General features: G+C 43.1%; 2 protein-coding genes across 5 annotated transcripts in view; both read left to right on the forward strand.

Annotated features, from left to right (window-relative positions):
• The first annotated feature begins 355 nt into the window (after nucleotides 1-355).
• LOC128609764 (complement factor H-like) overlaps nucleotides 356-12,650 on the forward strand; it is a 22,919-nt gene continuing 10,624 nt past the window's right edge. Inside the window, exons 1-10 of one of the 4 annotated variants that reach the window (XM_053628516.1) lie at nucleotides 356-509; nucleotides 2,119-2,292; nucleotides 2,576-2,752; nucleotides 2,948-3,127; nucleotides 3,389-3,571; nucleotides 4,198-4,371; nucleotides 4,553-4,729; nucleotides 5,968-6,056; nucleotides 6,326-6,350; nucleotides 6,495-6,858. In XM_053628516.1, coding sequence (XP_053484491.1) covers nucleotides 455-509; nucleotides 2,119-2,292; nucleotides 2,576-2,752; nucleotides 2,948-3,127; nucleotides 3,389-3,571; nucleotides 4,198-4,371; nucleotides 4,553-4,729; nucleotides 5,968-6,047 — 1,200 coding nt within the window. In that variant the 5' untranslated portion in view covers nucleotides 356-454 and the 3' untranslated portion in view covers nucleotides 6,048-6,056; nucleotides 6,326-6,350; nucleotides 6,495-6,858. Of the gene's footprint in view, nucleotides 510-2,118; nucleotides 2,293-2,575; nucleotides 2,753-2,947; nucleotides 3,128-3,388; nucleotides 3,572-4,197; nucleotides 4,372-4,552; nucleotides 4,730-5,967; nucleotides 6,057-6,325; nucleotides 6,351-6,494; nucleotides 6,859-12,650 lie in introns of those variants that run through there. The other 3 variants (XM_053628514.1, XM_053628515.1, XM_053628512.1) reach the window with 3 other exon arrangements.
• Nucleotides 8,660-12,650, forward strand: part of LOC128609772 (coagulation factor XIII B chain) — a 4,499-nt gene continuing 508 nt past the window's right edge. Inside the window, exons 1-6 of the mRNA XM_053628527.1 lie at nucleotides 8,660-8,886; nucleotides 9,004-9,177; nucleotides 9,269-9,469; nucleotides 9,579-9,623; nucleotides 9,744-9,791; nucleotides 12,410-12,571. Coding sequence (XP_053484502.1) covers nucleotides 8,868-8,886; nucleotides 9,004-9,177; nucleotides 9,269-9,469; nucleotides 9,579-9,623; nucleotides 9,744-9,791; nucleotides 12,410-12,571 — 649 coding nt within the window. The 5' untranslated portion in view covers nucleotides 8,660-8,867. The remainder of the gene's footprint in view (nucleotides 8,887-9,003; nucleotides 9,178-9,268; nucleotides 9,470-9,578; nucleotides 9,624-9,743; nucleotides 9,792-12,409; nucleotides 12,572-12,650) is intronic.

The following is a 12,650-nucleotide window of genomic DNA, read 5'->3' on the forward strand; positions in this document are numbered from 1 at the left end:
TATAGAACTGTAGATTTGTTCATATTCACATACTAAATCTTTGTCATTACACAGTTGTTGTTGTTCTTGATTTTTCCCCATGATTGGTTTGCACCCAAAATAAGAATACACACAAATTCACGAGTCGATATGAAATGTCAGAGTCATAACACTTCCCAATTCCCATTTTGTCAAATCTCAAAACCAGTGCAGGGAATTTCACTAAATAACTCAATGTGAATAAATTGTTCTACTTTTGTTTAATTTCTTTGTTTTGGCGCGTCCGTATTTGGAGTTACGAAATCCGCAATGGCGAAATCTTGCACTAGATTCGTGGTTTCTGGTAAAAGGGAGGCATGAAGGTAAATCATTAACGCTGTGTATAAACGAAGCGACTTGTTCAGAAGTGTGCGTCTGGTCTGTGGTTCATCTGAAGGTTTTATGCTGCGAGCCGAGGTGAAGAACAACAGCAGAGATGAAGAAGATTATTATCCTGGCTTTTTCTGTTTGGTCATGTCAGGCGGTGATGGGTAAGTGCTCTTAGCGTTCAGTAATATCGGAAACGTTTGCGTTGAAAAGCTAACAGTAATGTAACGGATTGACCGAGTTTCTCATGTTCATCGACAGTGAAAAGTTTCTTTTCTAAACCAAAGCTTACGGTTCGATAAAGAGTTACAGCCCATGGCCTTATCGGCGGAATAACGTGGGTGATGATGTGGGTCAGAACATGGACCTCGGAGATCGCGGAAGGCGAGATCAGAATCGGAGAGATAATCTGTGAAATACAAAAACTTTTCACTTCTTGGGTGGGGATTTTAATCCTGGTCTGTTTTCTTCTGTCTTGTAAACATGGAAATAAGAATAATACAGGTGGATTTGAGTCTAGAGTACTCTATGATCAGAGGTAAATGGCGCAGTGCCAGTGGTGGGGAAGAAAAGCAAGGGATAATAACAAGCACCTAACAATAAACATTATGATTCATTCAGTAATTATATACTAGCACATTTACATGCTGATAACACGGCTAGCATGGTAGTAATATTTACCCTTGTATTGCTGTATTTGGTGTATGGGTAGCTGGGGTCGGGGGAGGAGCGAGTGAGAGAGAGCAGGGGGTATAAAGGAAATGCCTGGATTTGAGCCACCAGGTGAACGGCTTCATCCAGGATGCGGGCTGGTGGTACTGGACCCACTCCACCGTTCCTGTCAGGAGTCGACCGACAAATACAGCTCCGGTACCACCAGCTCGATGAGCTGTTCCGAGTCCTGCTCCTCTGCCATCAGCCAGCGGCAACAAGAGTCCTTCGCCTGCTGCGTAGGCCGTAGGCCGTAGGGGCGGCCGACGTCGAGGAGCGTTGCCGGTGCTCCTCAGGTGTCTTTTTGGCGCTTGAATTCTCCTGCTGCGTCCATGGTGCCAGTGGCAAGCAGGGTTTCCACCGAGAACAAGGGGAGGACTCATAGAGCCCATTCCTCTTCGGACATCCCCACACAGCCGCCGCACGCTTTAAAATCTCCAAGAAGGCCTCGGAAGAGCTTGATGAGTATCATGTGTGGACCATGGGCTTTGAAGAGCTGCTGCTGCTCGTTGTGCACATCAAGGAGTTGGTGTTGGGTTTGATGGAGGATGGCGAAGGACTTTACGAGCTTGCCAAGCGGGGAGCCTTTCGTGGCGGCGTCCGAGTCCTCCCAGATCCTGGGTTTCAGCACCAATCTAGAACCCTGGCGTGTAAGCGTGCGGAGGAAGACTCGGGAGGCAGGCGGAATTTTCCGGAAAGAGCTCCGGTCTCACGTTCATTCGGTCCCTGCGCCTTTTAGCACACTTTCAAAAACTCAACAAAAACTGACAAACCAACAGCAAAAAGAGTTCGTCAAGGACTCATGGCTTTCGCACAGTCAAGTGTATCGCTCTCGTTACAGCAGTCACTAAAAACACAAAGAGTGACAAATAAGTAGACTGCTGGGAACACGATACAGGTGAGAATCATCACTTCTCTGTCCGTAGCTGATGCTCGACCATGGCCACTCTGCCACACAAAAGGGTTCAACAGACCGACACGCTCTGTTAAAACGTTCCATCATCATCGTGATGTATAACTGATCTGGGGTTTTTGTTTTTGTTTTGTTTTTTTTTGTTCTAGGTCAGTCATCGTGTACTGCACCAGTTGTGCCAAACGCTAAGCCGAAAAATGAGCTGGCAGCATCCTATCCCACTGGAAGCTTTATCGGATATGTATGTGACAGCGGCTATGAGTTTGTAGACACCCATTATGCGCTGTGTGAAGATGGAACTTGGAATCTGCCCGTTTGTAAACGTACGTGCTCACTCATTGCGTTAACATTAACATTGTCGTGTTCCTGGTTTCTGTTCAGTAAATAGGAAAATATCATCATAAATGTATATTAAAGTAAACATAATATATAAAGTAATATAATAGGAGTGAACATGTGAGTACGTTTGAGATGAATAATAACAAGCGGGTTCAATCTAAACCCCTGTACGATCGATCACCATCTGTGCACTCGCATGACTACAGGACATTTTACATGTAAAGTTACGTGTGTATTTATGTATTTCTGTTTTCTATAACGTTCCAGTTCAGACATCATGTACTGTCCCATTTGTGCCGAACGCCGAGCTCGCGGAGGAGTTTACAGCGGCGCTCTATCCTACTGGAAGCTCCGTCCGGTTTGTATGTGACCACGGCTCCGAGTTCGAAGGAACCAAATATGCACTGTGCAAAGATGGGACTTGGAAGCTGCCGGTGTGTAAAAGTAAGCGTCCTCCTTACAAACATGACTAATATTTTATTATAACAACGCAGTGCTGATAAAGATGAGATTTTCGTTTGCTATGTAGCTGTAGGGGGAGGGGTTAAGTCAACAATGTGCTACGATCAGAGGTAAATTATAAAAAGAAATAATAAAAAAATAAACGACTCCACAAATGTATAAATGTTCGGTTTTTAGTTCTGGATCATGCACCGTGTGCTTCCCCACACGTTCCGAACGCGCGACCTGCAGACGCGTTAGCAAAATCCTATCCTACTGGAAGCTCGGTTAGATTCGGATGCGACCGCGGCTACGAGTTCGAAGGAACGGATTCTGCACAGTGTGAAGATGGAGTCTGGACGCTGCCGGTGTGTAAAGGTAAGGGTCGTCGTTGCAAAAATGACTCATGTTTCTGTAGCAGAATGGCGTTATTCTAAAATAAACACAAGATCTTCAGTTGGTACGTAGCTGTAGGAATATCGAGAAGGTCCGAGCGAATATGTTAGGATTTTTGAAAAATGAGATGAGAATGATAAGGCGGGGTTAAGTCTAAAATCTGCAACAGATCAGAGGTAAATTGTAAAAATGATTATTATTTTTTTAAATTACGTCACACATGTATAAACGTTCCATTTTTAGTTCTAGATCAAGCACCGTGTAGTGCTGCCCCGCGTGTTCCGAACGCCAGACCTGCGGACGCATTAGCAGAATCCTATCCGTCTGGAAGCTCTGTCCGATTCGGATGTGACGGCAGCTACGAGTTCGAAGGAACGGATTCTGCACAGTGTGAAGATGGAGTCTGGACGCTGCCGGTGTGTAAAGGTAAAGTGTGCTGCAGCGTAGCTCCTTGTAGGAATAAGCGAAGACGATGACTTCCATGATCCGATCTGTTTCATGATCAGTTTACCCAGGCGTATACCCAAGGATACCTTAACGGCAGGGAAGGCTTTGCCTTTATCTAGCAGTTACTTTAGAAATGATAAAATGGCAAAAAAAAAAAAAATAGTCATGGAACAAAATGCCAGAAATTCTGGATGAGGATGGAAATTTCCCTGGAGGAGTTTGGGGAAGAATTCATACCCACGGCTTATCAGCTGAACAACACCGATGTTGATCAGACATCATGGACGGAGATGTCAAACAACACCAACAATCCAGAAAAAAAAAAATCATATTAACTTTCACAGTCATGGGTCTGTTTTGGGGTTTTTTGATAAATAAATATCAAAATTAAAATCGGCAGAAATCGTGAAAGTAAAGATGCTGTGTTCCAAGTAAATATAATATCGTAGGAATTGAAATTATTTATTCCTTTATTTTAATCTGAAATGAATACATACAGAGGGGTCTGTAATGCACTGCGATCGGAGGTAAAGCACACGCAAATAAATCAATCGGTAAAAGATTTAAAGCCACATGTATAAAGGTCCTTCTGTTTGTTGTTCCAGATGTAAAATCCTGTCTTGCCCCAAGTGTGCCGAACGGCCAGCCTGCAAATGCGTTAAAAACGTTGTACGGTCCTGGAGAAACTCTTCGATTTGTATGCGACAGCGGTTATGAATTTGAAGGAACACGTTACGCGGTGTGTGACGATGGATCTTGGAGGCTGCCGGCGTGTAAAGGTACGCGTCCTCGGTGCAAACAAGACTAATATTTCTGAGCAGCGCTGTGTTCATATTCCTGGTTGAGAGAGAGAGAGAGATGTAGTGAATAGAGTTATTAAAATAATGTAATATATAATATGCAATGTTTCAATTGAGTTTGAGAAAGGTTGAGTAAAGATTGTGTTGCTCCTTGTTCTAGTTCTAGATGCGGCGTGCGCTGCCCCACACGTGCCAAACGCCAAACCTGAAAACGAGTTAGCAGCGTCCTATCCTGCAGGAAGCACTGTAAGATTTGGATGTGACGGCGGCTACGAGATTGAAGGAACACGATATGCGCTTTGTGAAGATGGAACTTGGAGGCTGCCGGTGTGTAAGCGTAAGTTCTAACGCCCTGAATCCCGCCGCCTGCTGCACTACACACATCTACAGCGGTCTGTTCTGCTTGATTCATTTCCATGCAAGTCACATAAAACATAAATGTAGTAATAGTCTCACTCTAGAAAGTTCAATATAGGTATATTTATAAGGGGCAGTGGTGGCTTGGAAGTTAAGGCTCTGGGTTACTGATCGGGAAGGTCGGGGGTTCAAGCCCCAGAATTACCAGGCTGCCACTGTTGGGCCCTTGAGCAAGGCCATTAACCCTCTCTGCTCCAGGGACGCTGTATCATGACTGACTCTGCGCTCTGACCCCAACTTCCTGACATGCTGGGGTATGCAAAGAAAAGAATTTCACTGTGCTGTAATGTATATGTGACCAGTAAAGACTCATTATCATTATTATTTCGAATGTTGAATTGTTCAGTTGAAGAAAATCTTGTCCACTTTTGCAAACTGGTCCTAGAATTTTGGTAAATGGTAAATGGTTTGCACTTATACAGCACTTTTTTAACCGTAGCCGTTCTACAAAGTGCTTTACACTGGTTCTCATTCACCCATTCACACACACACACACACACACACACACACACCAATGGTAGTAGAGCTGCCATGCAAGGTGCTAGCTTGCCATCGGGAGCAACTTGGGGCTGCCCAAGGACTCTTCAGCACGTGGAGTCAATCGAACTGCCAACCCTACGATTCGTGGACAACCCGCTCTATCACCTGATCCACAGCCAGCCGCTCCCTCCTGGAGAGTTTTATCTATGTGGTGGAGTTGCGTTTACCAAAAATAGCTGTTTCTCAGTAACTGTGGTGGTAGAACAGGTTGGTAGAGGAGGTAGAGCGGGTTGGTAAGGTGGTATTGGTAAAGGTGGTAGATCGGGTTGGTAGAGGTGAAGTGATAGAGGTGGTAGAGCGGGTTGGTAGAGGTGGTAGAACGGGTTGGTAGAGGTGGTAGAGCGGGTTGGTAGAGGTGGTAGAGCAGGTTGGTAGAGGTGGTAGTGATAGATGTGGTAATGGTAGAGGTGGTAGAGCGGGTTGGTAGAGGTGGTGGTGATAGAGGTGGTAGTGGTAGAGGTGGTAGAGCGGGTTGGTAGAGGTGGTAGAGTGGGTCGTCCACTAATCGTAGGGTTGGCGGTCTGATTCCTGGCCCACATTGACTCCACATGTAAAATCCGATGTAGGGAGCTCCTGCTTTATGGTTGGATGGTTTATTGTCATTTTCTGTTTCCCCAGCTCCATGTACACTGGATAGGACACGTTTTGCTTCTAGTCAAGCTGACGAAGGAGGGCGAAGAGAAGACGTTTTAGGCTAGTAGAAACACGTAAGAAAAGAACCGTCGGCTGCTTTAATGGAAGAATTATTTATTTCGAACGTAAGTGTAGCCTATATGTTCTGTTTTCTCCGGACGTAAAAATAACTTTACGCGTTACACCTTTACGCTGATTCTTTTGTCCTTTATTTCAGCATGGTTATTATGAATGCCACTAAGGTTGATTCATCAGTTTTTAAGAACGTTTAGAATGAGAGGGCGCACTACACGTTTTGGGGATTTTGATGATTTTGTTTGATTTTGTTTGATTTTGTTTACAGGTCGCTTAATGAGCAGCGTAAGTACGTAAGCACGTTTTTATCGTAACTAAATACAATTATTATATAATAATCTGTATCAGTAGAGTAACACTGTAGTCCAGTGCTGATACTGATGCTAAAGCTTAATTCAGATATATTCATTCATGTCTATGTGCGCTTGTTTTGACAGTACGCTGGATCGACAGCTAAATCTGGAGAAAAAAAACGTACGTCTTCAGAGCTCCTACTTCTGATCAGAAATCTTCCTCCTGCTCACTTTTGAACCAAATATATATATTTTCAAAATCTGCTAAGAAGAAAAAGCCATTCAGCCTGGCTGCCAGGCTAAACCCGTTTAATCCCCGACTTATTTTTCGGCTGTTAGCATTTAGCAAAGAGGCATTTACACATTTCAAGAGCGATGGAATGTAAATCCAGAGCGCTCGAGAGTTTCAATGAAAGATCAATTCTAGCGTGAACTTGGATTGGTGGATTGTTACCTAAAGAAAGGAAAAAAACCGAATCTGAAGCAATAAAGTTTACTCTGAAACCGATGCTATTTCCACCTGGTCATTTCCTTTTGCTTAACAAAGCGGTATCATTAAAAATGCGAATGTTGAAATGCTGAGCTTTATTGATGTGTCCTACTTTTTCTTTAATTTGGCACGCCAGCATTTGAGGGTTATGAAATCCGCAATGACGACATTTCTGGTGAAGTCGGGCAAATCATTAATGCTGCTTATAAGCAAAGCAACTTGTTTTGAAGGTTTTATGCTGCGAGCTGAGGTGAAGAACAACAGCAGAGATGAAGATGAAGATTATTATCCTGGCTTTTTGTGTTTGGTCATGTTGGGCGGTGATGGGTAAGCGCTCTTAGTAATAACAGAAAATCCACTGGAAAAATGATCCAAAAGGAGATTCTCGTGTTCAAAGACAGTGAATAGTTCTGTTGTAAATATACTAAATTAATTGCTTTTTTTAGTTAATTATTTTTTATTATTGTTAACAAATTCACACAAGACACTGCTGTATTTTGTAATGGATTTGTAAGCTGGCTGTATTTTATATGTGAAAACACAGCTGTGTGCAAAAGTTTTGGCACCCCAAACTAATAACATATTTTAACTTGTTTTAATGAATCACTTATTACCTATTTGAGGATTTCTTTGTTTTTGTTTTTTTTTCTTACCATGCATTTCTCAGTGTAACCACCACCCTGAGTTAGTGCTGGGCAATATGAAGATAAATTACATGATAAATTATGCCATAATGTGCTTTTCTGACATACCATAGATATTGTGAATTTTTTTACATAATTTTTTTTACATATATGATTTTGGTGGGTGCCAAGATTTTTGCACACCACGCAATCTTTTCATTTTAACGAATATAAATAATTGTGCAGAAAACTGTCCGTGTCCGCCGCTTGAAAATGGCTTTTTGGTCCCACGTTTGGAGATTTACGAACACGGCATTAATATTTCCTATGGCTGTGACACGGGTTGGAAACCTGCTCTCGGAACACGTTGGGGAGAGATAAGGTGCAGTAATGGCACATGGTCGCACAGCCCTCGGTGTATCGGTGAGTAATTTCAATGAATCTTTACGAACGTGCAAAAGCATACACTCACCAGCCACTTACATAGCACCACCTGTACACCTGCTCATTCATGCGGTTATCAAATCAGCCAATCAGGTGACAGCTGTATAATGCATAAAATCATAATCAAAGTACAGGTCAAGACAGCATGGTGCGACTAGCATCTAGTCAACAGCAGGTATATACAGTATCTGACAAAAGTGAGTACACCCCTCACATTTCTGTAAATATTTGATTATATCTTTTCATGTGACAACACTGAAGAAATGACACTTTGCTACAATGTAAAGTAGTGAGTGTACAACTTGTGTAACAGTGTAAATTTGCTGTCCCCTGTCAGGGTCTTGGCAATCTTCTTATAGCCTAGGCCATCTTTATGTAGAGCAACAATTCTTTTTTTCAGATCCTCAGAGAGTTCTTTGCCATGAGGTGCTATGTTGAACTTCCAGTGACCAGTATGAGGGAGTGTGTGAGCGATGACACCAAATTTAACACACCTGCTCCCCATTCACACCTGAGACCTTGTAACACTAACAAGTCACATGACATCGGAGAGGGAAAATGGCTAATTGGGCCCAATTTGGACATTTTCACTTAGGGGTGTACTCACTTTTGTTGCCAGAGGTTTAGATATTAATGGCTGTGTGTTGAGTTATTTTGAGGGGACAACAAATTTACACTGTACACTCACTACTTTACATTGTAGCAAAGTGTCATTTCTTCAGTGATGTCACATTAAAAGATATAATCAAATATTTACAAAAATGTGAGGGGTGTACTCACTTTTTTGAGATACTGTAATTACACGGTGTTGACGAGAGACGGTTGTTGAGAGGAGAATATCCTGGTTCAGAGGCAACGGGAACTCAAAACAACTACTCTTTACAAGCGTGGTGAGCAGAAAAGCATGTCGAGGCTTGCAGTGGATGGCCGACAACACCAGAAGACCACAGGAACAGGAATATGATGAACCTGAGAGCTAGTAAGGGATGGGGTAAAAGGAAATAGAGTGTTTTAAGGCTAATCAAGTCTCCACGCAATCCATAACGGCAAATTAAACAATAAACACGTTGAAATGTTCTTTTATTTCTTGTTCCAGATTCAACATCCTGTCTTACCCCGTATGCGTCGCACGCTAAACCTGCACATCACCCAACGGCGTTCTATCCTCACGCAAGCCTTCTTCCTTTCGTATGTGACCGAGGCTACGAGTTCGACGGAACGGATTCTGCATTATGTCTAAACGCGACTTGGAGGCTGCCGGTGTGCAAAAGTAAGCGTCCACAAACACGACTGATATTTGCAAACAACGCTGTCTTCTTAGACTAGAAAAAAAGATGAGTTTGTGTTTTTTTGCCTCGCAGGAAAACCTCACACGTGTGATTCCCCGGCTAAAGTTTTCAACGTGACCGTCATGTATCCTAACCAGGACGTTTTTGAAAACGGCGACATGCTAAAATATGTTTGTGCAGAACTGTATATGCAGGCTGCTCTAGAATTTATGACTTGTTCGTATGGTATATGGAGCCCTGCACCTGATTGTGATGATATTCTGACCGTTCTAGGTATGTTTTTTTGCGGTTTGGTCGTTCCATAAACTCAGTGAGGAATAAATAAAGTGAAAATGTTATCTAAAAAAAAACAAAAAACACCCCAAAAAATATTCTCTTACAGGTGAAACTGCAGTATTTCCTCATCAGGTTTCAGAATTTTCTGACGGTAATCATAACAGCTCATTTTTTTAAAAACATTTTAAAATTTTTCACTTGAAAGTTTGTTGGTGGGTGTGGGTGAAGATTATGAAGATTAACTTACCGAATGAATTTTACACTTTATCAGATCTTTCAGATGCAGGAAGTCCTGTGAGAAGTGCAACTCCTCGTACAGGTGTGGAACTCAGCCCTATAATAAGGCTCACAAATGAGAAAATTACTTAATTACTTACATTTTTTTTTTCCTGATATCAGCTCAAGCGAGGAGTAGAATAGAAGATACTATTAATGAATAAACATTATTGTCATGTCTCGTGACGCATGTCACGATTGTCAACAACGGAAAAGCAGGTGCTTGCGCACCTTGCTTGTCCATGCGCGCTCACATGCTCTCCCACGCGCTGCTTAAAGAGGAAACCGTCACAACCCCCCCCCAAGGGCGCTCCTCCCGGAGTGCCATGAAACATCCATCACCAGCGACGTATTCAGCAGTGAAAGAAAGCGGAGAGATGTCCTCGGTTGGACAGGAAAGCAGAGCGACGTACTCAGCAGAGTCTGCAGGCTGAACTTGGTTGTCTGTTTCAGCAAACTCGGGTGTGAGCAGAACTTGGTCGAACGTATTTTCTGACACTGGCGTGAGCATAACTTGGTTGGTCAGGTCAGCAGACGTGGACATGAGCAGAGCTTGGTTGTCTCTGGTGCTAGGGCCTCCCTGTTGACCTCTAGCTGGAGCTTGGCAGGTGAGCCCACCTCGTGGGTACGTCAGGTTAACCGCCGGCTGGGGCTCTGAGGTCGCCAGGTTAACCTCAGGCTGGAGCTCTGCATGAGTTTCCCTGTAGTAGCGGGTAAACGGCAGGGCAGGTTTGCCTGCCAGACTTACCCAAAAAAAAAAAGTTGTTCTAGCTCAACCCTCACCTCCAGACTCCCGAACCACATCATGAACTCCCCCACAAACTGTTCTACACTGTCCAGGTTCCTACAGTGCTTATCCAGTAGGAGCTGCACCCACTGACGGGCTGGTCCAAAGAACCGGGACCACATGAATCGGAGCCATTGCTTCTCCTCTAGCTTAGGGTCTAACAGGCTGGAGAAATAGAACTGACAGTCTACCAGAAAATATTCCGGGGAACTGAAAAATCCACCAAATGGATCGGGAAGCTCCATAAATGTCCCTTGTGGAAATTGGATAGAGTCCATAGCAGGGATGGTTGGCGTCGACTTCCGGGCTCTACGTTTCCCGATGAGGTACTGTCCTGCTACTTCCATGGTTCTTGTTGCGTGATGTCTCCCCTGTCTTCGTGCTGCATCCATGATAGGCGGAATATTCTGTCACGTCTCGTGACGCAACGGAGATAAGGACGGATGCAATCGCAGGTTAACAGTTTTATTGAGAGACACAGGCAGGTAAATCCAAAACGTAATCCACAAACATGCAAAAGGTCAGGCGATTGGCAAACAGGCATAAATGGGGCAAGGCAGGAAACTATGTCGTGGTCACGGAAAACAGAGTCGATATACAAAAGATGAAACATAAGCTATGACTATGAACTGGGAGTGGAGAAACCAGCGTGAACTGAACAAACGAATCGAACCATGACTATGACCTAATCTACTCTAATATATCTTATCCAAGTTTCTTATCTAATATTCCGCGCCGTTTGCTGGGAGGCGCGCGGTATATATACAAACATGATCAGCGTCCTAATAGCTGACGGCTGAGGGTAATTCAGACCCATGTGAAACAATAGCCAATGACAGAACAGGGAGGAGACATAACAGAAACATAACAAATGCACGTGTCGAAATGTCATGATTGTCAACAACAGAAAAGCAGGTGCTCACATGCTCTCCCACGCGCTGCTTAAAGGGGAAACCGTGACAATTATCGTCCCTCTAAAATCTACAAAATTTCTCCTCAGTCAATGGGGGTGCTGTAAATATTGCAAATCAATTTCTAACTCAATTAATGAACTTTTTAACACATTTTGGCTTCATATTCACATTTTGGTCATTCAGTCAGTGTGGGTTTTGGGCATCTCCACTTCAATGTACTAAATCTCTGTAATCAGCGGTTTGATTTATAGCACATGGTACCACTGTATTAAATGCCCATTAGTGCTTGGACCCCGATAATCGACCATAACGATTTTATTGTCCACACACGATATTACACCGCTATGATATCCAGTGATATCATATTATATTACCAGGGCTGCATTCACACTATGTCGGAATTACCGTAATTACGAGACGACAACCCGGACATTCCTCTCAGATCTGCAAAATGCCATTAAACTGTATTGTACGTCTTTTCGTTTATTTTTGGATTAATTGCGCATTATTAAAACGTTAAGAATAGTCAACGATACGAATTATTACACAGAAATATTACGCGATAACGACTTTTTTTTACTCCTGAATCCGCCTCCATTTTGAGTGTTTCCACATGACGTCACAGCGGTCAGGTGGTACGAGTCAGTGCTCCCAGAAAATCCCTAGTTTACAAGTTGTATTTTCGAGGATGTGGGTGCTTTTTAATTTTAATTTTTTTTTACAAGTCGGAATCTCACAATTAAGATAATTATGACACGGCGTGAATGCAGATTAAGCCCTACCCCTTCTCACCCAATCTCACAGGTTCTATAAAAACAATTTATGAAAACATCACTTGAGCACAAGCTTATTTTGTAATCACGTGCACTGCATTCCCATTATAGACATATATATATATATATTTAATGTTAAAGTCTTTTAAATATTCACATCCTGACACCGAACTTCTCTGGGTTTCAGTCAGAAAATGTCGAACGGAGCCTCGTTTAGAAAATGGCCACATTGCTCAACTGAAAGGTGGAATGAGATTATCAGCTGAGTGTTTGCCGTTTTACAAGCTAGAAGGACCTGCTGAAATAAGATGTGTTATGGGGAAGTGGACAGAACTCCCGGTGTGTAAACGTGAGTATTAGTTATGCCCTAAAACATGCAACGCTGAGAGAACAAATTCATTCATTCATAATTCAGCGACATTAATACT

Source organism: Ictalurus furcatus, chromosome 7 (assembly GCF_023375685.1).
Source record: "Ictalurus furcatus strain D&B chromosome 7, Billie_1.0, whole genome shotgun sequence".
NCBI lineage: Eukaryota > Metazoa > Chordata > Actinopteri > Siluriformes > Ictaluridae > Ictalurus > Ictalurus furcatus.